Genomic DNA, 25,001 nt, shown 5'->3' with positions numbered 1-25,001 from the left:
AACCCCCAAGACGAAGGTATTTGGAGGTGGCGCCTTTGGGAGATGATTAGGTCATGAGGGGGGTCCCTCATGAGTGGGATCAGTGCCCTTATAAAAGCTCCCTCACCCCTTCTACTGCTTAAGGACACAGTGGGAAGGTGCTGTCTTTGAATAAAAAGCAGGCTCTTATTGGATGCTGAATCTGCTGGCACCTTGATCCTGGACTTTCCAGACCCCAGAATCGTGAGAAATACATTCCTGTTGTTTGAAAGTCACTAAGTCTGTGGTGTTTTGTTACAGCAGCCCAAATTGACTGAGATACTTGCTCATTGTGAGAACCAAGTAAGATAATGCCTGTCGAAGTGCTGTGTCAACTGTCAAGTACTCTGAAAATGTTAGCTCCTGTTATGAATTAAAATAACTGTCAGGAACAGAAACCTGGCCTATTCCGATGTCTGCCAAAGCCCGTAGCCTGTGCGTCACTATAGTTGAGAGCAGTGTAGGAAGGGACTAAACTTTTTGCGGGGGAATCTTCTTTATTCTAAATATTCTGTGAGGGCTTTTGCAGCTGAAGTTCTGGGTAGCGGTGGTAGACCCCTCTATAACTTTAACTCCTTTGCCTTCAAGCTGTCATTCTGAATGCCTCAGTGCATGTGGAAAAAGCAGCCCAGGGACAGAGCTGCCTGCGTTGCAGTCTAAACTCCAACGTTGGAGTCTGTCACAGGGAGACTGAGGACCACCGCTTCAAAATCCCCACATCTTTCATTTTTTAAGAACAAAGATCTTTTTTTTTTTTCCTTAAGAAAAACATCCATAAGGTAACATCTCTTCTCTGCCTCATCCTTTTATGATCTGTGTCTTCGGGACAAAGATGAGTACTCTTTCTCTGGAACAGAATGCTTTGCCAGTTATTTATTTATTTATTGGAGAAAATTGTATCCAGAGCACTTCAATCAGATCTCCTCTTGTCGCTCCCCTCCCAGCTGCCTGCTCCGGCAGGCAACACACGTGCCACTGCAAATTGCTCCTAACTAGAGAATCAGAACCCTTGCTGCAGCTTGTTTTCTTTTATCCTTTTCTTGGTGCTTTCAAAATCCTGGCATTGATGGCGTGAGAGGGGAACTTTTTTCTCTGTCAGCGTTGGGATTAAATATGCTTTGCCTAAAGCACGCTCTGAGCGTTTCCCTTTGTACCTTCAGGGCAGAAAGAAAGAGCTGGAAACAGACTGACATGCCCACACAAGCATGTTTTCGGCTTACACAGGAAAGAGCTGGTGCCTTACGGACGTGGCCCTCCCAGTGCAGGGTAGGGGAGGTGGTCCGGCTTTCTCTCGAGCGGATCCACAGAGATCCTGCAAGCTGGTGGAACAGCGAGCCGGCCTCCATGGTTACAGCAGTCAGGTTTGTCTTTGTGTCTGGATCTCAACCCTCATTGGCCCAAAGTCTGATTGCTTCTTTCTTGGAAAATTCACTTGGATCCACCCTTTCACCAGTTTCTCTCTTTTCCAGTTTGTCTTGAACACTTACTTTCAAGCCAGTGCTCCAAAGACCTGACTGCACTCCTGTTCTACCTACAGTGGCTGTCCTTTGCCTGTTACATCAAACCTACAATCCTCTGCCTCGCTTTCAAAGTCCCTCCTGGTGAAGAGGGCTCACTGCTCCTAAAGATTCAGGCCCAAAATCTTGGGTTCCATTCTCGGCTTTGCCAAATCCTAGTTCTGGGTCTGTGGGAAGTTTGCCTCACCCCTCTGGGACCTCAGCTTCAGCACTTATGGAATGAAGGATGTCAATACGTGGGGGTCTCTGCCTAGCCCACTATAATCCTTTTCTCCAAGAACTGTAGTATTTTTCTCCTCTTTTCCCTCAGTGCCTCTCTCCCTTCTTCTCACCTTTCTTCCCTCTCTTCTTCCTTTTATCCACATTTTGATTTGAGATAGAAATATCCCAAACATGAAGAATTTAAGAGGTTTACTTACTTGAGTCATATAAACTCTATCTTCTGTCTTATGTCTGTAAACTCTGTTGTAAAGGGAATCATGCCCTCTAAGTAAGGTTCAGATGTCAGAGAGCTCCACCCAGAGTTGCTTTCTCAGGGAGGGGCAGGGAGGGAGGAGGGGTTGGGTAGAAGCACTGGGACTTTGCCAAGGGGGAGGACAAAGCAGAGAGTTGATGAGGACAATGAACAGATCCAGCAGTTTTCTTCAGGGAAGAGAGGCTCCCCCCCTGCACCATCACCAGAGAAGAGAGTACATGGTTTATGTCTGTAGCTGGAGGGAACTTGTTTAGCCTACAGAAGGCATTTAAAAAGCGAATCCTCAGGAAGATGCCTAGGGCAGGGTACGTGGGAAGGGGCTTGAGGCTTCCATGCCTTCTCTGAGGGCACCACTCTCCCAGCACCTCCAGGTGTTCCCCAACCCGGAAGTTCTCTGAGCCCCATCCTTTTGGATTCTTTCTTTCTTTCTTTTTTTTTTTTTAATTTTCTTTTTTTGATGGAAGCACTGGGTATTGAACCCAGGACCTTGTGCATGCTAAGCACACATTCTACCACTATCCCCTCCCTACTAAGTAAGTCAGACAGAGAAAGACAAATATCATGATATCCCTTATATCGGAATCTATAAAAAATGATACAAATTCCATTTACAAACCAAAAACAGACTCACAGACATAGGAAAGAAACTATGGTTACCAAAGGGGAAAGGGCAGGGAGGGATAAATTAGGGGTTGGAGATTAACAGACACACATTACTATATATAAAGTAGATAAACAAAGGACCTACTTTATAGCATAAGGAACTATATTCAGTTACTTGTGATGACATACAATGGAAAAGAATCTGAAAAGAAAAAAAATATATGTATGTATATGTATAACTGAATTACTTTGCTGTATACTTGAAACTAACATTGTAAATCAACTTCAGTTTAAAAAAAAAAGAGTTTAAAAAAAAAAAGAAGAAACTAATCCTGAGGTATAATGTAATTATTCAGAAGCTCTTGAGTTGTTTTTTTTTTTTTTGAAGTGTGAATTTTTAGTGTAATATTCTAAAGGCAAAGAACAGCATAAGTTTATCTGCATCAGAAAACAAGACTGTAATTAAATATCCACATCACAATCTTTAGACTATGGAATTATTTTTCAGAGGATAAAGGCCTGTTGTCCTTAGGGTTAAGTCTGTCTCATAATCTTCACTGCACCACTCCCCCGCCCTCACGCCCTACCCCAGCCTTCAGCCCTGTTTCTCCTGCTTTCTTCCCCAGTCTGAGTTAGGCAGTTCCATTTTTTTTCAGCTGTTCAGGTTTATAATCTATAGCCGTTTTAGGCACTATTTTCCTTCACACCCCATATTCCATTTCTCAGTGAATTGGTTGTCTTTACATTTAAAATAGGGCTAGAATCTGACCCCTTCTCATCACCTCCATAGTTATCCCCTCCCAGTGACCCCCATCTCCTCTCAAAAGGATTATTGTAATAGCCTCCTGACTTGTCTTCTTGCTCTTATCTTGACATCCTTTAGTCTACTCTTAACAGCAATTCTGCCAAAGCTTAAATCGGATTCCCTCCCACGCATGGCTTCCCTGCTCACCCTGAACAAAATCTGCTGTCCTTACAAGGGTCCACATGCAAACTCTCTGTGACCTTCTGAACTTCTCTCACACTGTGCCCTCTCTAATCATCCATTCAGTCCCTCTGACTTCCTTGCTGTTTCTTGCACATGCAGATGCATCCCTGTCTCAGAGTCCCTTGCTCTTGCTGGGCCCTCTTCTAGAACATTCTCCCCCCAGACGTCCACGTGGTTCAGTCCTTCACCATCTTTAGTTGTTTACTGAATAGGTTGCTTCTCTGAAGGGCTTCCTGGCCAGCATAGATACCATCTCTGACCTTCTATAGTCCCTTTCCTTGTTTTATTTTTCTTACTACCACATCTCACCATCTAGTGTATTAGATATCTTATTACTTACTTTTCATGGTTGTTACCCATCATCTACTATAGAATATAATCTCCATGAGAGCTTATCATCGCTTCCTGTTGTCTGTTTTGGTCTCTGCTGTTATCTCTAGCATGTAGAGTAGTATCTGGCACACAGGAGGCAATCAGTTAAGTATTTGCTGAATGAATGAATGGTTGTTCACCAATTTCCCTTTCTTCGTTCCTTTGGAAATAATATTCAACTACCTGAGGAATTTTAAGGCCATCTGCTGTCTCAAATTTGCAGGACCTTTGGTTTTAAATACTGAACTAGAAAAGCCAGGAACAGTCTCACACACACACACGCACACACACACACACACACTCACACACACACTCTTGCAGTGGCCCTCACTCCTCAGACTTGCCACTTGCTGTAGTGATGGGGATGAAATGTCAGTTGCTAACAGACTGAAAGCCTAGGAAACTGCAGATGGCTGATGAGCTCTGTTACCCTCTGCTGCTCCCCTGACCGGGGCAGGGTCTACAGGGAAAATTGTCAATAAAAAGACACTAAGTCCTTTAGCTTATTCCTGCTGCCACTTAATCATGACAAGCCAGAAGAAAGAGACTGGCCAAAAAGGCAGGATTTTGACTACACAGGTAAGATTCTTAGAATCACAACTGACAAAGCAGCAAGGGTCTCTGGAAATGGTAGGTTGGGAAGGGCTGTGACCACCCCCATGAAGCTGGTTGATTATCAAAGGATTGGATGACTTCAGTCATAGTTCATTCTCAGGGCTCAAGTTTTCCTTCTGTTTAATGGGGAGGGAAGTGACTTTGGGGATCACTGTGTTTGGTTCTGTGACTTTATAGAAGAGTAAGCTGAGGCCCAGAAGTGCTAGATGATTCTCCTAGGCTGTATAATGAGGTGCTCTTGGCATTAGAACCTGATCCCGGATCTTCTCACTCCTAGTCCTGGGATCATGCCAGGTTGCTGTTTGACCTCTTTGCCCTGTGATACACATCTCAGGAGGTGGAACATGAGGGTTTCAGAGATGGCCTGCAGACCTGCCCCACAGGGAGGCATCTGTCTTTTATCTCTGCTTCCTGAACTCACCAGAGAAAAAGATTGTCGACTTGGATCATGCTTTGAGAAAGGGTGAGTGGCCAAGGTTGGGTTTGGTCAAACTTGTGGAAGGAAAAGGACTCTACAGAACCAGAACCAGGATAGTCAATAATTAGAATTGCTTGTGTAGTTCTGATTTGATAGGATGATTAGAACACCTCTATGTGTAGGGCTCAGTGGATACACTCAATCACTCCACACTGATGGGAGCAGAAAATTTGGTGAGGGACAGGCCTTTTGATACAGGGCAGAGAAATAATGCCATGTCATGATTCCTGGTCATTCTGGAGGTAAGAACATAATATGGTGTCCAGTACTGACAAGGGCCGCCGAGTCCCAACATACTAATTAAACATTTCAACATTATAAGATTACGTTTTGGAATGTAAAGGATACATACATATAAATATGAGATTATGGATTATTATTAAAAAGGCCTTACTTCTAGGCATCCCCAGAAATGAAAACCCTGACAGACGTACAAGGCTTTGTACCATATGTTTGACAAGATCAAACTTCAGGAAGTCCAAGAGGTGTGAAATCTGGATATCTTCAAATGTTTAAGTTAAAGAGATTGAAACAGGTTTGTTATTTCAAGTCCTCAAGATTATAAACTCTTTTTCTCCACTGCCCTGGATGTCTTGAAATGGTTCATGGCAGCTTCTTGGGGGTCTCGATTCCTCAGTCTGAGTCCTGAAAATACCACTTGGGGAAATTACTTAATTGTTTGATGCTTAGTTGCTTTATCTGAAAGTGAGGATGAGTGGGGCCTGCTGGGCAGGGTTTTTATGAGGACTAAATGAGATGATAAACTGAAACATGTAGGGCTGTGCCTGACATAGTACGGGCACAATACATGTAAGCCCAATTATTTGTCTTTATTGTTATTATGTCTAGAGTCTCTGCTCTGTTTCCACTTTGCTAGCTGTCCTTGGGAAATCACTTAACCTCTGTGTACCCAGCAGCCTGGAGGGCCTGGACTCCCGGATTATTCCAAGTTCTGGCCTTGATCATGTGGTGAATGGTGCACCCTGACCTTCCTTCTGCCTTCTTGGTAGCTACTCTGTCGGTGCCAATAAGCCCAATTCAATTCATTTCAATTCAGTCCAATCCAATTCAATTTAACTCATCAGTTCAACTTACTGCAAGTCATTCATTTCATTTATTCAGAAATATCTCTTGAGGTCTAAGGCGTGCATAATACTTGCCAGACCTAAGACAGTTAAAAATGAGAATCCTTGTTTTTGAGGGTCCTACAAATCTAAATGCTTTCTATAGCTTCATATCTTTCTAGGTGGAAAGAAAATGAGAAAGACTCTATCCCCTTAGGGGTTTAAAGGAGTTTTCCTTTAAACAATCTTGAGGAACAACATCTAGCCAGTCTCTGGGAAATGCAATTCTGATATCTAAGTGGTTCTAATTATTCCCTACTCAAGGAGAGCAGTTCCTAAAGGCTGGCAAATCTCCCCTGGAGGCTGCAGTAGACAAGCTATTCGCCTTCGGTGAAAACAAGACGGTGGCTGTCCCAGGGTTTAGACAACAGCAAAATAAACAAGGCTTCAATTAGGATTCAAGGGAGGTAGTGCAGGCTTTTCTATTTAGTCAAAAGGAATTGATTTCCCCTGGAGTATCAGTTACACCATATGATTATTGGAATGGAGACAACTTGACAGAGTGATGGAAAACAAAAGTAGGCGGGGTGGCAGATCAGTAGCTGATCTTGACTGTTTGCCTTGAAGGCAGAGTTAGAAAAATACAGCAGACGGCGAGGCAGGATATTTGGAACATTTTCCTGATATTTACGGTTTCATACTTACTTATTCATTTTTTTTTCCTTTTCTTTTGAAAAATAAAGTGGGTTGGGGATCAACAAACAAAATGGTAAGTTTCAGGTTAATCCTAGGAAAAGTTATCTAGATCCAATTGGGGTCTATTTACTTACTGTGTGAAAGGGTAAATTATCCCAGTGTTTCAGTAAGTTTCTCTGAAGGAATTATTTGTTTCAGAAATGTGTAGCTTTAGATCCAAAGATCTCCTAGGTGTAATATGCCCTCAGTGGGCCGCTACAGGCAATTGAACCAAATAATTGAATAAAAACTGATTCTTTTTGAAAAGACTTCTAATCACTTACATAATTTGTGTTTCTTAACTGAAAAGTAAGGCTGAGTCTAATTTGGTTTACCTACAGTCATAGAGATGTTTAAAGCCATTTGTGACACTCCACTCAGTTTCTCTGAACCATGCCTTGGTTCTTTCTACCCAGACTTCCACAAATTATTAAAACAGAGCTCAGACTTCATTTTTATTTCCTGCTAGATAATCTTTCTTGGATTTGTAGATCTGGCTGGAAGTGCTCCAGGTTCCCCTCCTCTCACCCAAGTGCTGTACGTGGCACATTTTGAGAAATGAACTTGATCATTCAGAAGCTGTTTCCTTCGGGAGTAAAGGCTATTTATTTGATTTGCTGATGTTTGATTCGCTCTCCAGATGTTTTGTCTACCTACTCTGAATTCTCCCTATTACATATTTAAATCTTTTTTTTTTTTCAATATCTAGCACATGTCTCACTTCTTCAGGGAAGTGCCCTATGTTTGTTGGTAGGTACCTCTCCCTTCAAGGAGCTTCTACAGTACTCAAATTTTGTTCTGCATTTCCTGTCCTTCTCATGTTATCATATGATAACTTGAAAAGCCTGGTTCTTCTTCCGTGTCAGTGTCTGCTCTCTTCAGCTACATTAAAAGGATCTATGTGTCAGGGATGCACCTTTGGCTCTTATATCCCAGCCAGTGGCTGTACACAGAGTAAATGTTCCATAAAGGTGTGATGCCTGTAGTGGCAGGTCATGGATGATGTACTGCTCTGTTTAGGGTCTCAATGATTTTTCGGTGAAGATGCTGAACTCAGGATTTTGATATTACTTTTGGCTTGTTTTCCATTTGGTCCAACTGTATGCTCTCTGTCGCTGAAATTACTGCAGTCAAATGGTCAGGACTGTAAATACACAGGGAGAAGGTCATTTTGTCTCTATCCTGCTCAGGAGAAAACAAATCTGTATTTCTCCTTTGCTCTAACAAACCAGAGCAACCCTGGAAAGCATCCCTTTGGGCTGTAATTCCATTCCCACCTGTTTTGCTCACCATATCACAATGTTTAGGATACTGTTATGCCTGCCAAAAAGAGCAGTTAGTGACCTTATTTGGTAGGTGACAGCCATTATTATTCACTAGACTGGTATTCAGGACATGTGTACTGAATTATTTAAAACCAATAATGCACATGAAAAACATTAAAGTAAAAAATGGGCTGAAAAACTTAATTCTCATGACATTTATTTCCTCCTGGCGTGCCCAACTGTTCTGCTTTGTTCAAGGGCACACAAAGAACTTCAGAGATGATAATCCTGGGTACCTGACTGCTTTGCTGCTTTCAGCCACAACTCACTCCCCCTCTGCTCAGCTTGCTGAAGAACACAGTGGTGGGATTGATTTTCAGCAGCTGACCAGCTCTGGAGTGAAACTGGTGAAAATTAAAAAAACAAAAAACAAAAACAAAAACCAAGACAAACAAAGAAAACTCCTCAAAAATCTGTGGAAATGGTCCTAAGAGCAAAGAGCAAAGGAGGAAACATATATTCAAGAAAACCTATGAAAATCCAGCAAAAAAAAAAAAAGGGTAAGAATGTGCTATTTAAACCAAAACCACTGTCTTCCCCTCCTCTCCCACCTCAGAGAAGTGGATGCTCCACTCCAGAAGGCTGCTGTCAAGAACACAGGGTTCCCTCTCCTCCCAGCTCCCAGATGGGGGGCTTTCTTCCAGGAGAAGTAGGACTTCAGCATTTCCCATTTTGCTTGCAGCTGCCTGTTTCTGAACAAGTTTGGCTGGGAAGCTGGGGCTCCTTTCCTTTTACCAAGCCACACTTGTACACCAGAGGCTCTGTTTTGGGTGTGGCCTGCTGAGAATACTGGGCCCCTAGTACCCAGAATGCTACATTAGATTACCTGAAATGACAAAGAAAAAAAAAACTATAAGGCATAAAAAGAAACAGGACATTATGACTCATACACTGAAAAATAAAGTAGACAATTGGAACTGCCTGTAAGAATAACCAGATGTCAGATATAACAGAAAAATATTTGAACATAGTCATTGTGAATATGTTCACGGAAGTTAAGGAAAGAGAGAAAAGTATGCTGGCAGTATTGCATCAAATAGAGAATATAAATAAAGAGATAGTAATTATTTTTTAAAAACAAAATGGAAATTCTGTAGTTGAGAGTACAATAAGTGAAATTAAAAAAAAAAAATCACGAGAGTATCTCCACAGTGGATTTGAACTTGCAGAAGAAAGGATTAGAAAAATTGAAAATAAACCAATAGAGATTAATCCAAAAGCAGAGAGAAAAAGAATGAAGAAAAAGGAAGAGTGCCTTAGAGAAATAAGGAACAAAATTAAGCACAACAACATTTGGGAAATGGAAGTAGCAGAGGAGAGAAGAGAAAAAAAGGAAAAATTTTGAAAAAAATAATGACTGAAAACTTTGTAGATTTATTGAAAAACCTCTAGCAAGCTCAATAAATTCCAGTAGGATGTACACAAAGAGACCCATGAACAGACACTTTATAGTAAAAATGCTGAAAATCAAAGATAAGGAGAAAATCTTGAAAGCAGTAAGAGAAAAATGACTCATTACTTACAAGGGACAACAGCTCACTTCTCATCAGAAACAGTGGAGGACAGAGATGGTGGGATAACATATTTAAAGTATTCAAAGGAAAAAACAACCTATAAACCAAGAACACTATATCTAGAAAACCCGTGTTTCAAAAGTGAAGACAAAATAAAGATTTTCCAGGATAAACGAAAACTTTGAGAATTTGCTGCTGGCAGAACTGTCCTGCAAGAAATTCCCTAAAGGAAGTTCTTTAGGCTGAACCAAGTGACCCTAGATAGTAATTCAAATCCACACAAACAAAAAGTACTCGTAAAGATAATTATGTAATTATAAAAGACTTATAACTCCACATTTTTCTCTTCTTCTCTTAACTAATAGGGAGTAGAGCTATATAAGTTTTACATATTCCACACCACACACATCTCTCGGTCTCTCATTAATCTAGCTGATTCTCATTAAGATGTATATAGTAAACCTTAGAGGACCCACTAGAAAAACAAAATCTCAAAAAAATAGTAGAAATTATTAAAGAAATTTAAAACTACATTAGAAAAAATTCACTTGATGTGAAAGAAAGTAGTAAATGAGGAATATAGGGGAAAAGACATGAGACATAGAAAACAAAAAGTCAGATGAAAGTAAAAATAGCAAATGTAAATCCACATCAATGATACCATTAAATGTGACTGCATCAAACATTCCAGTCATAAGGCAGAGATTGTCAAACTGAATTGGATTAAAAATATGATCTAACTATATGTTCTCTAAAAGACACGCTTTATATTCAAAGACACAAATAGATTGAAAGTAAAAGGGTTGAAAAAGTATTTACATCATGCAACAGCAGCCTCAGGAAAGCTGCAGTAGCTATACTAATTCCAGAAAAAAGAGGCTTTAAAACAAAACAAAACAAAAATGTTACTAGATATAAAGAGGAACATTTTATGAGGATAACAGGCTCCATCAATCAGGAAGATATAACAATTATAAACATATACACCTAGTAACAGAGCAAGATACAGGAAGCAAAAATGGACAAAAATCAAGAAATAGATTATTTGACAATAATAGTTGAAGACTTCAATACCCAACTTTCAGTAATAGACAGAACAACTAGACAGAAAGTCAACAAATATGTAGGAACAATGCTATTAACCAACTAGATCTAACAGACATGTATAGAACCCTCAACCCCACAACAACAGGTATACAGTCTCCAGTCTTCTCGAATGCACATGAAACATTCTCCCAACATTCTCCATTCACCAAGACAGTGTGGTACTGGTACAGGAGTAGACATATAGATCAGAGGAACAGAACTTAGAGTCCAGAGGCATACCCCCATTCCTCTATGGCCAACTAATTTTCAACAGGGGTGCCAAGATCATTCAATAGGGAAAAAATAGTCTTTTCAGCAAATGGTACTGGGATAGCTGGATATTCACATGCAAAAAAATGAAGTTGGATAATTATCTATCATATACAAAAATTAACTCAATGTATCAAAGGCCTACATGTAAGAGGTAAAACTACAAAACTCTCAGATGAAAACATGGAAATAAATTTTCATGACCTTGGATTTGGCAAATAATTCTTGGATATGAAATCAAAGTGTAAATAACAACAAAATATACACGAGATTTTATCAAAATAAAAAACTTTTGTGCTTCAAAGAACACCACTAAGAAAGTGAAAAGACAACACACAGAATGGGACAACATATTAGCAAATTATACATCTGTTAAGGGACTTGTATCCAGAATGTCAGTTAAGGTCAATTAATCCTCAACAAAGGAGGCAGAACACGCAATGGAAAAAAGACAGTCTCTTCAATATGTGGTGCTGGGAAAACTAGACAGCTACTTATAAAAGAATGAAATTAGAACATTCTCTACAAATAAAAGGAAAACTCGTAGTGGAGTAAAGACCTAAATGTAAGACTGGAAACCATAAAACTCCTAGAGGAAAACATAGGCAGAACACTCTATGACATAAATCGTAGCAATGTATTTTTGGATCTGTCTCCTAAAGCAAAGGAAATAAAGGCAAAAAGAAACAAATGGGACCTATTTAAACTTAAAGGCTTTTACATGGCAAAGGAAATCATTAACAAAATGAAAAGACAACCTACTGAATAGGAGCAAATATTTGCAAATGATATATCTTATAAGGAGTTAATACAAAAATACACAAACAGCTCATACAACTCAACGTCAAATTTAAAAACCCGATTAAAAAATGGGCAGACGACCTGAATAGACATTTTTCCAAAGAGTACATGCAGATGGCCAACAGGCACAGGAAAAGATGCTCAGCAATGCTAATCAGCAGGGAAATGCAAATCAAAACCACAATGAGATAACACCTCACACCTGTCAGAATAGCTATCATAAAAAAGAACACAAGTAACAAATGTTGACAAGGATGTAAACAAAAGGGAACCCTGATATTGGTGGGACTGCAGCTTGGTGCAGCCACTGTGGAAAACAGGATAGAGGTTTTTCAAAAAAATAAAAACTGAACTACCATATGACTCAACAATTCTATTCCTGAGTACATATTCAAAAAAACCCCAAAACACTAATTCGAAAAGATACATGCACCCCAGTGTTCACAGAAGCATTATTTACAATAGCCAAGATATGGAAGTAACCTAAGTGTCCATCAGCAGATGAATGGATAAAGAAGATGTGGTATATTTATACAATGGAATACTACTCACCCATAAAAAAGGATGAAATTGAAATTTGCCATTTGCAACAACATGAATGGGCTTGGAGGGTATTATGCTAAGTGAAATAATTCAGACAGAGAAATAGTGTCTGATACCACTTATATGTGGAATCCAAAATATACAGCAAACTAGTGACTATTAAAAAAAAAAAGGAAACAGACTCAGATATGGAGAATAAACTAATGATTAGCAGTGGGGAGAAGGAGGGGTGTGGAGAAAGTTAGGGGTAGAGGACTAAGAGGTACAAACTATTAATATGTATAAAATAAATTACAAGAATATATAGTACAACACAGGGAATATAGCCAATATTTTATAATAACTATAAGTGGAGTAAAACCTTTAAAAATTGTGAATCACTATATTGTACACCTGTAACTTAGATAATATTATATATCAACTACACTTCAATAAAAAAAGACAACTCAGTTAAAAATTGGGCAGAGCATCTGAATATAGGTTCAATAGAGACAAGATACAAATGGCCAATAAGAATATGAAAAGCTTGACACCATTACTCAGCAAGGAAATGCAAATCAAAACCACAGTGAGATACTTGATACTCACTAGGATGGCTAGAATCAAAAAGTCAGATAGCTATTGAGGATGTGTCATTGAGGATGTGGAGACATAGGCAACTTCACTCCCTGTTTATTGGAATGTAAAATGGTTCAGCCACTTTGGAGAACAGTTTGGTGTTTCCTCAAAACATTAAACATAGAAAAATACTCCTTTGTATCGATATACCACATTTAGTCTATTCATTCATCTATTGATGGACGTTGGATTATTTACCTTTTGGCTATTATGAATAATACTGCTTTAGACACTTGTACATAAGTTTCTGTGTGGACATCTGTTTTTATTTCTCTTAGCATATAGCTAGGAATGGAATAGTTGAGATATGGTAATGCTATATTTAATTCTTTGTAGGCGTCAGGGTTTCAGTTGGGTATAACTTGTCTTGGGCTCCATGAAGAGGTCAGGAATGGCCTACTTTTTGGATGCAGGTGGGATTTAAAGCCAGGGAACTAATGCGATCACTATAGAGAGGATACAGATGCGTGAGAAAAGAGGGTCTGAATGAAGCCTGGGGATTTCCAGCACTTAAAGACTGGCTAGCAGAGAAGACCAAGGTCCAGAGTGGGATGTAAGAGGAAAGGTTGTTCAGCGTCACAGAAGCTGGAAGTCAGGAAAAGCAGGAGGATGGTCAACTGTGTGGTGTGTTTCTGAGAGGCATGTAACATGTAGTGGGGGGAGTTTCCATTGAATCTGATACTTGAATGGCATGCCTTCCTCTTATATTCAAACTTTTATTTGAAAAAATAATATAACCATAGTGTAAAACATACTGAAAATAAAGAAGTTTATTGGTACCTATGACAAGATCATTTTTTAGTGGAAAAATGGGAAGAGAGCCAGATTGAGTGGGTTGAATAATGTATGAAGATTCTGGGGAAGAAATGGCATAGTAAACAAATAACTAAGTAACTATTGGTTTCCTCTTAAACCCTACTGAGAAGACAAGAAGGGGATTTTTTCTTTCTTTCTTTTCTTTTTAAAAATTTTTTATTTTTTTAAATATTAAATTTTATTAAAGTATGGTTGATTTACAATGTTGTGGTAGTTTCAGGTGTACAGCAAGGTGACTCATTTATATATATACATATATATTCTTTTTAAGATTCTTTTTCATTATAAGTTATGACAAGATATTGAAAATAGTTCCCTGTGCTATACAGTCAGTCCTTGTTTATCTATTTTATATATAGTAGTGTGTATGTATATGTTAATCCCAAATTCCTAATTTATCCCCCCACTCCCCCATCCCTTTTCCCTTTGATAACTATTTTGTTTTCTACATCTGTGAGTCTATTTCTGGCTTGTAAATAAGTTCACTTGTATCATTTTTTTAGATTCCACATATAAGTGACATCATATGATTTTTATCTTTCTCTTTCTGGCTTACTTCACTTAGTCTGATAATCTCTAGTCCATCCATGTTGCTATTAATGACATTTCATTCTTTTTTATGGCTGAGTAATAATCCATTGTATATGTATATGCCATATCTTCTTTATCCGTTGATCTGTTGATGGACATTTAGTTTGCTTCCATATTTTTCTTTCTTTTAAAGCCATAAAGCCATACGGACAGAGGAAGAAGAACAATAACATTTTAGGGTTGTAAAGAACATGGATAAGTGTGGTTCTGGAACTAGTCCAGCCAGCGTCTCCTGGAGCTGTTTAGAAATGTAGAATCTCAGGCCTCTCCTCAGACTTCCTGAGTTGGAATCTGCATTTTCCTAACACAGTCCTCTGATGTGCTTGCACGTTAAAGTTTGAGACATGCTGACTTGGCAGACTGTAGAAAATGGAATCCTTAATCAGTGTGATTTACCCTGCATGATCCCTGGAACACTCAAGAACTGAAGGCACTGGTGTCACCAAAAGCAGGACTGGGGAGTAAATAGGATCGAGGTGCCAACATGAAGAGGGGTGTGGAATGGTTGTTTAAGAAGCAGCTGGAGCAGACCACCCACCTGGAGTGGTCAGGCCAGCACTCCTCCCCACCTGAGCAAAACACCAAAGGTTTATTCTTTAAAGAGAGTAGAGAGTTTCTGAACTAGAGGACAACAGGGGCCTCTTAGGGCTTCCGGCTGCTGAGACTGCAGCCCTTTTCCCCAGCCACCAGGGCGCTGGCAGTTAGGGCTTCCCCCTCCAATAGGAGCTTGGACAGCCTTCCCCAGGGAGTGTGCCTAGCCTAGGAGGCGGGATCTAGATAGCGACACAGTGATTCCCCAGTTCAGTGGACCAGCCATTTCTTTTATTTATATCTCTGTGGCTGTTTTGCTTCTTCTTTCCCCATAGCTCAGCTTCCAGAGCTACTTTGTAACATTCCTGTCTGGCTATCATAACTGTTTGTTCTCTTTTCTCTTGAATCTAGTATTTGTTGGGGGGAATCAGATGCGGTTCTAAGACTGAATGTTCTTGTTGAAGGAGCTCAGCAGATTTTCACAATCGGGCCTGAGAAGCAGTCTTGCTACTGTATACAGGATGCCAGATGACCTCTTTGCTTGTCACCATAAATCTCATATTTGCTTTCCTTGCCTTTCCAGTTTGTTTTCTGAATTAAAAGAATGTTTCTGGTTGCATTTTCTGCTGCCCTCCCTCCCCAGTATATTTACTTACAGAAAGTCTGCACTGCTTGCCTATAAAACAAACACCAGTTAAATGCAGCTTTCATTCCTGTGTCCTGAGCAGAAATTAGCCATGGTAGACTTGTGGCAGTGGCAAAGGTTTGGGGCTGACTGTTGATACTTGCCCGGGCTGTGATCTGATGATGGCAAGTTCTCATTCTTTTGCGTTCAATTTGTTTTTCTGTTCTAAACATAGCCATGCAAAATAGTTTGAAATTTAGAGGAAAGATAAATTGCTTATAAATTCAAGAGTATATGAGAATTCCTTATTGGTGTCCTTCTTATGCCAAAGTAGACATTTTTAAGGTGTGTCATTTTCAGAAGAGACACACTAAGACTCTAAGGCTAACTCTGTGTGATTACCAGATTTCATAGATGATAGTCAGTGGCTCTGAAAGGAGGCAGTCAGACACATCCATTGACATATGAACTCCTTTACCCGCTCTCTCCCCTACATCCACATAAGAGTATTCACAAGTACAAACAGCTTTGGGAAAAATTGTGAGGTTAGCAAAGAAAACAGTGCAGCCTAAGCTTCCCCCCTTCGGTGCTGTTTTCCACCTTCTGTACCATTCTCTTCTGTCCCAACTCAAAAGGTCCAGACTCTTATATTTGCCCAATTTGAAAACTTCTAGTCAAATATTTGGACATCTTCCAGTTTCCTTCTCCTAACCTTGTCATAAATTTGCTGGTGTTCATTTGTCATTCTGTTTTATTCGAGGTCCTTGTTTTCCTTGTAAAATGAAGCAAGAATTTTCTGACCTTTTAAAAAAATGGGGTGCTCTGGAAGTAGCCCTGCACAGCTCCTGAAATCAACCCTAGGTGGTCAAAAAAGCAAATCTATTTATTATTTTATTTTTAGGGGGGAGGTCATTAGGTCTATATATTTAATTATTACTTTGTTTTTTTTTTTTAATGGAGATACTGGGGATTGAACCCAAGATCTCATGCATGCTAATCATGCACTCTCCCACTTGAGCTATATCCTCCCCCTGAAAAAAGCAAATCTAGATGGGACAGGCAGACGCCTGTCTTCGTGTCATTTTTTCCCCCTGGCATTAAGCAAGCAAGCATTTTCTCATTGGCTCTCGCTAGGCATTGGTTTCTTCCAGCTCTCACAATCTGTGATTTCATATTGCACAAAGCCACTTGCAATTAATTGTCAAATGAGTGGTTTTGACAATGACCATTCTGGGTTCCGAGGGGCATTTTTATCGTTGTGGGTAAAAGTGAGGAAAAGCATTATTGTCATTACTTGTTTGATGCTCTTCTGTTTTAGCAAGTCCATGCGAGCAGGCATCGTGCCTCGCCTATTGATTCTTTCTCCCAAGTGCCCAGTATAGGGCCTTGCGCAAATGTAGTCAATAAATATTTGATGTTGAAAGAAAACTTCATGAAAAGTGAGCATCTTTACTTGGTCTCAAAAGCTGAATATACTGGAGTAGAAGAATACATTTCAGATTGGAGAAAATAATTGTATTTAGGTAGAGGAAGAGAAGGTATGTTTGGGAACTGGGGAATAGAAACCAGTCCTTAGAGTATCGAGAGGATGAACAATGAAAGAGAAGACAGGGGAGTTAATTTGAGGACAAACCATGGAGGAGTAGAAGCAGTTCTGTCTTCTAGGGATTTGATGGTATCTTCTGAAACAAAATTTAGTAGACTTTCTTCAAAGGGACAGGATATTTTAAACTGGGGCCACTCCTGAAATCTAGTGCTCCAGTCTCTGGCCCTTTCTTTCTCATGCCCTTCTGTTCCAGGAGAGTTTTGAATGAAATATGAGATGACCTCCAATCAGCCTTTGTTTATCCAGCTACAAAGTTATTGTTGGAGCTGGGATCCCTCACCAAACTGAAAATAACGAGAGAGAGGGAGAGAGAGAGAGAGAGAGAGGGAGAGAGGGGGAGAGAGAGAGAGAGGCGAGGGGAGAGGTGTCTGCAGGAGTTTTTCTGTGTTGCATTTGTAAATAACACAGCTTAACAGAACTATCTGTTAAGTCTAAGAACCATCCCCCCGCCCCTCAAATCCCACAACTGAAGTCACAGAAGCTTAAGAATTATATACTTGTTGGACTTGGAGGCCTAGAAAAAGCCTGTTGGTTTTGGAAATTTGGGTGCCTGAAGATGTTTGTAAAATCAAAGCATTTTAGGGTTGAAAGAAACCTCAGCACTATTTTACTTCCACCTTATTCCAGTCTACTGATGACTTTTCTCTCCCATATCCTCAGTTGATCTCTCTGGTTCACTGAAACTTTGCTGGAATTTTAGGATCCCTATTTCTTAAGAGGTCTTCCTCAATCATAGCCTGGTGGAGATACAAAAATTGGATCATGCTCTACATTTTCCACTATTTCTGGTACAGGATTCTGTGATGGCTTTGTGTTGACTCTTGCTGAAAAAGGCCTGGGAGAAGGCGTGAAAGACAAGTGGACACTAGTCACTCCTAAGACTAAGAATAGAATTGAGTTCAGGTCTTTGGCAAGGGTTCGGTTGCTTTACTCAATTCTTTTTCTTCTTCTTCTTCTTCTTTTTTTTTTTGCACATCCCTTGAAGATTTTCAGATCAGTCGACATATTCCATACGAAAGAAAGAACAAGGTAATGGCATGTTCAGGTCAAAGACACAAAACAGGCTCTGAGATACTTTAGGGAGAGGGCAGATTAAGAAGAAACACCCACATCACGTTATCATCAGATCCTAAGCAATTAAAAATAATGACTCTCTTTCCATGTGACCTTATGGGATAGATAAGCTAGAATCTAGTCTAAATAAAGCAAAATTGGAGAGTTTAAATCCAGCAGCTTAAAAAAAAAAAGTGTAGTCCAATCAACCACAGTGACTAGATAACCCAATTAGTGGCTTTGGAGAAAGATAATCAAAAGTTAAATGAATTTCCCATTTCCTGCAAAGATGTTCTGTTTCTGAAGCTTAGGCTTCTTGGGTAGAGGCCTTGGGTGATGAAGGACAGCAGTTACCTTTAGGGAAACAAGGGGATTTTATCATCACCAAGCAATGCAGTTCTGCACTGTCAAATCCCCACTCTTCAATAGCTGATAATGACACTCTAAATTACAGCTCTTAGCCACTTCTCAGAGTAGACTTTATCCTCTACTTTAAAACATTTTTTTCGCCTGCAATATAATTTTTCCTTTTTCCCTTTCAAGGTACTGCATTCTATAGCTGTTTTTTTCCCTCCTAATTTCTCTGCAGGGAATTCTTACCCCTAGCCGAATTAAATTCCAAATGTTGGACATCGACATACCATTTCTCTCTGAAGTTGACACAAGGTTTTATTTTGAGAGAAAAGATTACCTAGACATTAGCATGAAAACTGTGCTGTTTGGTTTTTGCCAAGAAATATCTCAACAAGGCAGTAGAAGTCTCTGGATTGGGCACCCAGAGCAATCTGCGCAGTGAGGTGTTTGGTCTTGCTATCCAGGCAGAACTACAATAATGAAAGCACATCTGGGAAACACTAGAAACCTAACATGCAGGGTTTGGAATCTGACCCTAATTGGCAAAAATTGTATTTCTTTGAACATTCTTGCCTGGTTTAAAGGAATTTTATTTAGGCAATTTTATTCATCCTTCCAATATTTTTGTTAAGAATAGAAAAGCAGGTATTATTAAGTTAAGGGAATTGAGTGATGTGCCTAAAATACAGAATGTTCAACTTTTAACTCAGGAGACTTTGTTTCTAGTCTATGTATCTTTCTTTCTGAATAAATTAATGAATTCTGGAATGACATACAGGCATTTTCTGTAAAACAAACACATAAAAAAGCAAGGAAAACAAGGAGACTATTAAATTCCACGGTAGTTCACCACAGGGAGACCGATAATCATCTTTTATAAAAATCTTTCTTTGATACTGGGGAGCAGAGCAAATAAACAGATGTAATTCCCTTTTATTTATTGTATCATTTGTGCTACATATAATTGAGGGCCCTGAACATACATTGCATTGAACCAGGCATAAGAAGGAGTATAAAGGAAATTTTCACTGCAGTTGAGGAAATTAAACACACATGGAAAATTAAGTGCAAAGCAAGATTGTAAAATGAATTGAACCAGGGGTCAGATTAAATAAAGATGGAGTGGTCAGGGCGTCTTTCATGCAAGAGGCAACCTCTGAGCAAGAGTATGATAAGTACGTTGGGTTTCAAGAGGCAAAGAAGAAACTCAAGACCGTGTAAGCAAGAGGTATAACAAAAACACAGGGGACACCAACTGAGCTTGAGAGCAAGTCTTTATCAGCCTTGTGAAGTAGATGGCTCCCGCTGGAGTAAAGTGAGAGGTAAAGTCAGAAACATGAGTCACTGAATGATTTTGAATCATAACCTGGTGGCCACAGTGGTTTACGGAGAAAAATGGAATGATGGTGTTCAGGCTGGTTTGGAGAAGAGACAGGTTGGTAGCAAGAAGGTAAAAGAGGACATAATTATTTAATCCAGGCTTTAGATGTTCAGATCCCAAACAAAGATGACGGCAATGAAAAAAAAAAAAAGAGAGAGAGAGAATTATTGCTAGTAGCAGCATGAAGGAAGTTGGTAAAATTGATTAGATATGGGCGATCGGGAAAGTGAAACCTCCATGAGGAAGAGAATTGAAATGTCAGTATTTAACACATGAGGAAGTCAGAAGTGGTTTTAGTAGCTGTGCAATCTATTCCTTTTCACACTTCAGAAAAAGTAACACCTAGTTCTCTCACTGCTATAGTCTGTAGTTCAGAACCATCATCCTCATTAAGGACACATCGCATTCTTAAGTAGCTGCTTTTCAGGCACAAAGCAATGAATACCCAGCCGAGGGTCCTTCTCTAGCTGTAATTGAGCACTGAAGTGGGAGTCAGGAAATCTGGGTGGCAGTTCAGACTTGATAAGGGGTTCGTTCTGGTGGCTGGGGTTAGATAGACAAGCTTTGAATCAGTCTTTCTCAAACTGTGTTCTACAGAATGATAATAATCCCTGAAGATGCTCTTAAAGAAAAAAAAAAATACCACAATTGAAATTGTTTGCAAACATCAGAAAGTCTATTTCCCTCTTGGAGATGGCAGAACTTTCCTGGCACAGCGAAAGGCTTCCCTTTTGACCCACAATACTGACACATCCCTCAGAACTAAGGGCCTACTAAGGAGAGACAGAACTAGCTCCTAACTAAACAATAATCTATGGTTGTGGGATATGGCTAGTGATCCAAACCAAAACAGCAAAACAAGGAATATAAAGCAAAGGGAAAATATGATTAGAAAATTAGAGGTTAAATGCTGGGTCAATTAAAATAGCAATGAGATACAGGAACTTGCTGTGAGGAGAGGGGCTGGCACAGGCAGCCTATAATATAATCTCAGTACAAATCTCCCTAAGCCAGGAATGACCATCAGTGGACTCTTTTTTTTCCTCCTAGTGTTGTGGTCATCTGACCCTGCTGAAGAAAACGATATCTATTTATCTATACTGTCACTTAGACTTAAATTTTCAGATTTTGAATGGGTGTTCACATTCTTCTTAGAAATTCTAACTTCGGGGAGAATAAAGCCAGATCAAAGGGTCCTTTCTGGATTCATTGACTGCCTCCAAGTGAAGCTGGGTTTCTAGGGTAAGTCTGAAGTCAAAATTCTTTTGCCTATGGTCAGAATGAAACCTGCTCCCTGAGTTCTTGGCAAATACTGCAAACTTAAAGGAACACATTTTCTTACTCAGAAAGTAAGTGCACAGAAAGTAAGTGCTCCAGCCACTGGGGGGAAGAGGAGATTATTCTTAAGTCAGTGGGATATTATGTAGACTATCTCAGAGTTATAAGGATCCTTACATCAATTTTTCAAAACATTCTCATACCTATTGATTCATTTGATCATCATTGGATGCCCTCTGTGGTGTTTTTTCTCTAGCGTTTTGCAGATGACAACAGCAACAACCACCCCGTGCCCCCCGCTTGAGAGGCCTTGTGCTGGGTGTTTTATGCTCATTGTCTCATTTAGTTCTCATAGCAACTTTGTAAAGAAGGCACACATTATAATTTCCATGATGCAGCCAAGAGCCCAGGTGACAGAGCAAAAAACAGTGTCATAGCCTGGGTTTGGACCCAGGTTTCTTGGATTCCAGAGTCTACACACTGCCACCTCTGAGCGGTCAGAGTCAGTTAAAGGCCCCTTGTGCCCATCACCTTAGCACTCCCTCCATTGCTGACCCTGCTCGTGCACTGCAGCACTTTGTCTTTGGTGCTGTGTTGTCACAGGCTGTCGAATCCCTCCTGAAGCCAGGAGTATGTCATGCCTCTCAGCTATAGTGTCAGTCAGAAGTGGGCATTCTACAGACTGGGGGCCAAAGCTGGCTGCTGCTTGTTTTTCTAGGCAGAATGAAAAAAAAAAAAACTCTCTTCTTGTAAAGAGATACCAGAAAGCAGATAGTCTAGGATAGAAGGGAGTTTTGGATAGAGGAATACCACCCTAAAATTAAGCCCAGTTAGACGCTATCTAACAACTTGTTGGCGCTTCTTGGCTCAGGGAAACACTGGAAAAAGGCAAGAAGGGCCAGGGGAGGTATGCACAACAATTCAAATAAGCAGGTTGTATTAAAACCACTAGAAGTTAGGAAACTGAGACTCAAAAGGAGGTTAAGTAATTATTCACTGCTGCTTAGGAGCAAGTGACTTCTCACAGGAGCTCAGACACCCAGGCCTGCTCCTGTGATTATAATGACCTGACAAGGCAGACCGTCTGTGCAGAGGCACATCCTTCTCTGTAATCAGGCACAACTGTCTCATCTGAGGCGGTGTAGCGGAAACACAGAGCCAGCCAGTTATTTTTCCTGCCCACTGCAGCTGCCTCTGGGTAGGCACAGAGGACTTGTGATGCCCAGGGGAAAAGTAGCAAGCAGAATCAACCCAGTCTGTGGCCATTTGTTCCCGAATGGAAATCTGACATGCAACACCAACGTGTTTGAGTGTAGATATGGTAACTGGTAAATGAAAAGATGACCACCTTCCGCGGTAAATGAGTCATCCATGGCTTTGGGGAACCAAGATTAAAACAGGCTTCCAGAATAGCAGCTTCTGTTTAAAACTGTTGGAATGAAAACACTGAGGATATCCACGGCCTCTGAGACACAGTCGGCCAGTTCTCAGGGGAGACAGTAACTGGACTATTTAATAGTCCAGCCTTCCTCTTGCTCTAATGCAGTAGAAGTGGGATTTTAAAGACAGAACAGTAGACTGTGAGTCACAAGTCCTGATTCCTAGTTTTGGCTCTGCCTCAGCTCATTGTGAGAGTTTGGGCAATTGTCTTCACTCTCCAGACCTCAGATTCCTCAACTGCAAAATAGAGAGAGTGAAATGGTATCTAAAACTTTGTCCAACTGGAAGTCTGTCTACTTCCTATTAAAGTAGTTCAGTAAAAATCTGAAGGTGGGAATCACATCTTCCCAGCGGTGTAAAGATTACCCTATAGCTCTCCTCCCCTCCCTGCCTCCTTCTTTCTCTTCTTTCTTCCTTCCTTCGTATCCCTTCCCTCTCTTACAACTCCTTTTTCCCCAGGAAGCAGAATCTCAGTTCAGGAATTACACACAGTGTGCTGCTCACTTAAATTGGAGCCATCTTTCTGCCTCCAATCCTACTCTTCTAAGTTTCTCCTTTTCCCTCGTTTTACTTTTCTGATTCCACCAAAGAGAATATGGGACCCAAGAGCAAGTGTCTCGAAAACACTAAAAAGTCTTCCTTTTGCCTTTGGATTCAGGTTTCCACACTGCCCTTCCCCGCCGCATCTAAGACAAATGCTCACTAAGATCCTTAGAGAACCGCAGGGCAGGAGCGTTGGGCTGGGGGAGTTTGTTTTATTTGAGCCTTCGGTCAGGGCAGAAATATTTCAGCTCAACAGTTATCAGCCTCATGTGAAAATAATAATAGCACGCAACACACAAACACCAGCCAAGCTGTGGTTCCCGCTGCCTCTGATACTCACAGTTCAACCGCATTCCTGGGGAGGTCGGAGGGGATCTCTGTCACCTTGCTCTCTTGGCAAAGGAAAACCCCGTTAGAGCATTGACAGATCCGATGATGGCATCCTGAGCCCAAGCTCAGGAATGCCAGCAAGGACACCAGGAGCAAGGCCATGTTTATTTATCCATCCACCTGCTTTCTTCCTGCATCTGCAGAGAAAAATCTCCAGACTTCAGAGGCTCCACACTGTGCCCTTATGAGAAGAGATCTGCCTTGGGAGCCAGTAGGGTCACGTGACCCACCAAGAGATGCTTCTTTTTTTTCCTCTGGGGCATTTCCAGACGAATAGCAAAATTCCTGTGTACCAACAGTGATTTTGAGGGACAAGATAAGCTACTCCCTTATCTTTCTCGACTGGGTTTCTTACACCCTGACCCAAGGAGGACAGCATAGAGAACCTCGATGCATGTCTGAAATAGTTTATATTAGTATCACTCTAGAAGTGTCCCTGTTGGTCACTATTCTCTTCTCAAAAGAGTGACATGATTGACTTTCTCCAAAAAAGATGCAATCCACAATGTGAAACATCACTAAGAGTGTCACTCAATGAAGGGCAGTGACCTGTTTCTAGTCTTGGCATCAACCTCTTCCTCCAGCTTGCTTGACATAAAACCTGAATTTCTGGGTATAGCCATTTACCCTCTTTCTTGCTGTAATAACCGAAAATGGTGCTGCTCAGAAGGCAGTCAGTGGATTAGTAAGCCTCAAGCAGAGTTCCATAGGTAAGAGGCACTTCTGAGAGTAACCTGCAGTGATAATTGACTAATCTGAGTGACCTATGGGATTGGCTGTGTTTTCGATGGGATTTAGTAGGTGCCAGGAGTTTATCCCCTATTGCACATCCTTTCTGGCTTCTCTCATTTCTAAGCTTGGGAGATTGCCCTTGCCTCCTGGAAGTTGGCACAAATGAATTTATTTCATCTGTGCTTTTAACTTAGTTTTCAATGTCCTCTGTAGGTGAGATGATGGCACTTTGTTGACACTCCCCCATCTCCTTGATGGTGAGGGATCTGAGGAACGTCTGGTAACACTTTCAGGAAAGGGGCCTTCTACTTTCAACTCCAGGATCTATGAAGTTTCAAAGGCAGAATATTCTCTAAGATCCTGCCTACAACGTATTACTTGCTAAAATTAGTTTCAACACTATCTTTAGGTAACTAGTTGCATAAACTGAGTTATGTGAAAATGCTAAACATGTATATATCTCTCCTTCTCCATCCTTCCTCTCCCCTCCCTCACCAAGGAATGATGATGTATAGTGAAAACACATGAAACAACAGAAGGAAGTGACTTTCTGGGTGAAGTTGTTCCCGGGCTGCTTCTGGGAGCAACTGATTCATTCTAACTCCAGGATTGGAAGATTCAGGCAATATCTATATGGAC

At 40.5% G+C, this 25,001-nt stretch overlaps 1 protein-coding gene across 1 annotated transcript in view; it reads right to left on the bottom strand.

The window, feature by feature from the left end:
- The window catches only part of FSHR (follicle stimulating hormone receptor), a 152,431-nt gene extending 128,580 nt beyond the window's left edge, over positions 1–23,851 (bottom strand). The window contains exon 1 of the mRNA XM_010984039.3: positions 23,581–23,851. Coding sequence (XP_010982341.3) covers positions 23,581–23,732 — 152 coding nt within the window. The 5' untranslated portion in view covers positions 23,733–23,851. The remainder of the gene's footprint in view (positions 1–23,580) is intronic.
- Positions 23,852–25,001: the final 1,150 nt, after the last annotated feature.

Source organism: Camelus dromedarius, chromosome 15, assembly GCF_036321535.1.
Source record: "Camelus dromedarius isolate mCamDro1 chromosome 15, mCamDro1.pat, whole genome shotgun sequence".
Taxonomy (NCBI): domain Eukaryota; kingdom Metazoa; phylum Chordata; class Mammalia; order Artiodactyla; family Camelidae; genus Camelus; species Camelus dromedarius.
Note: the sequence above shows the minus strand (reverse complement) of the source record. Positions and strands in the feature narration are given on the sequence as shown.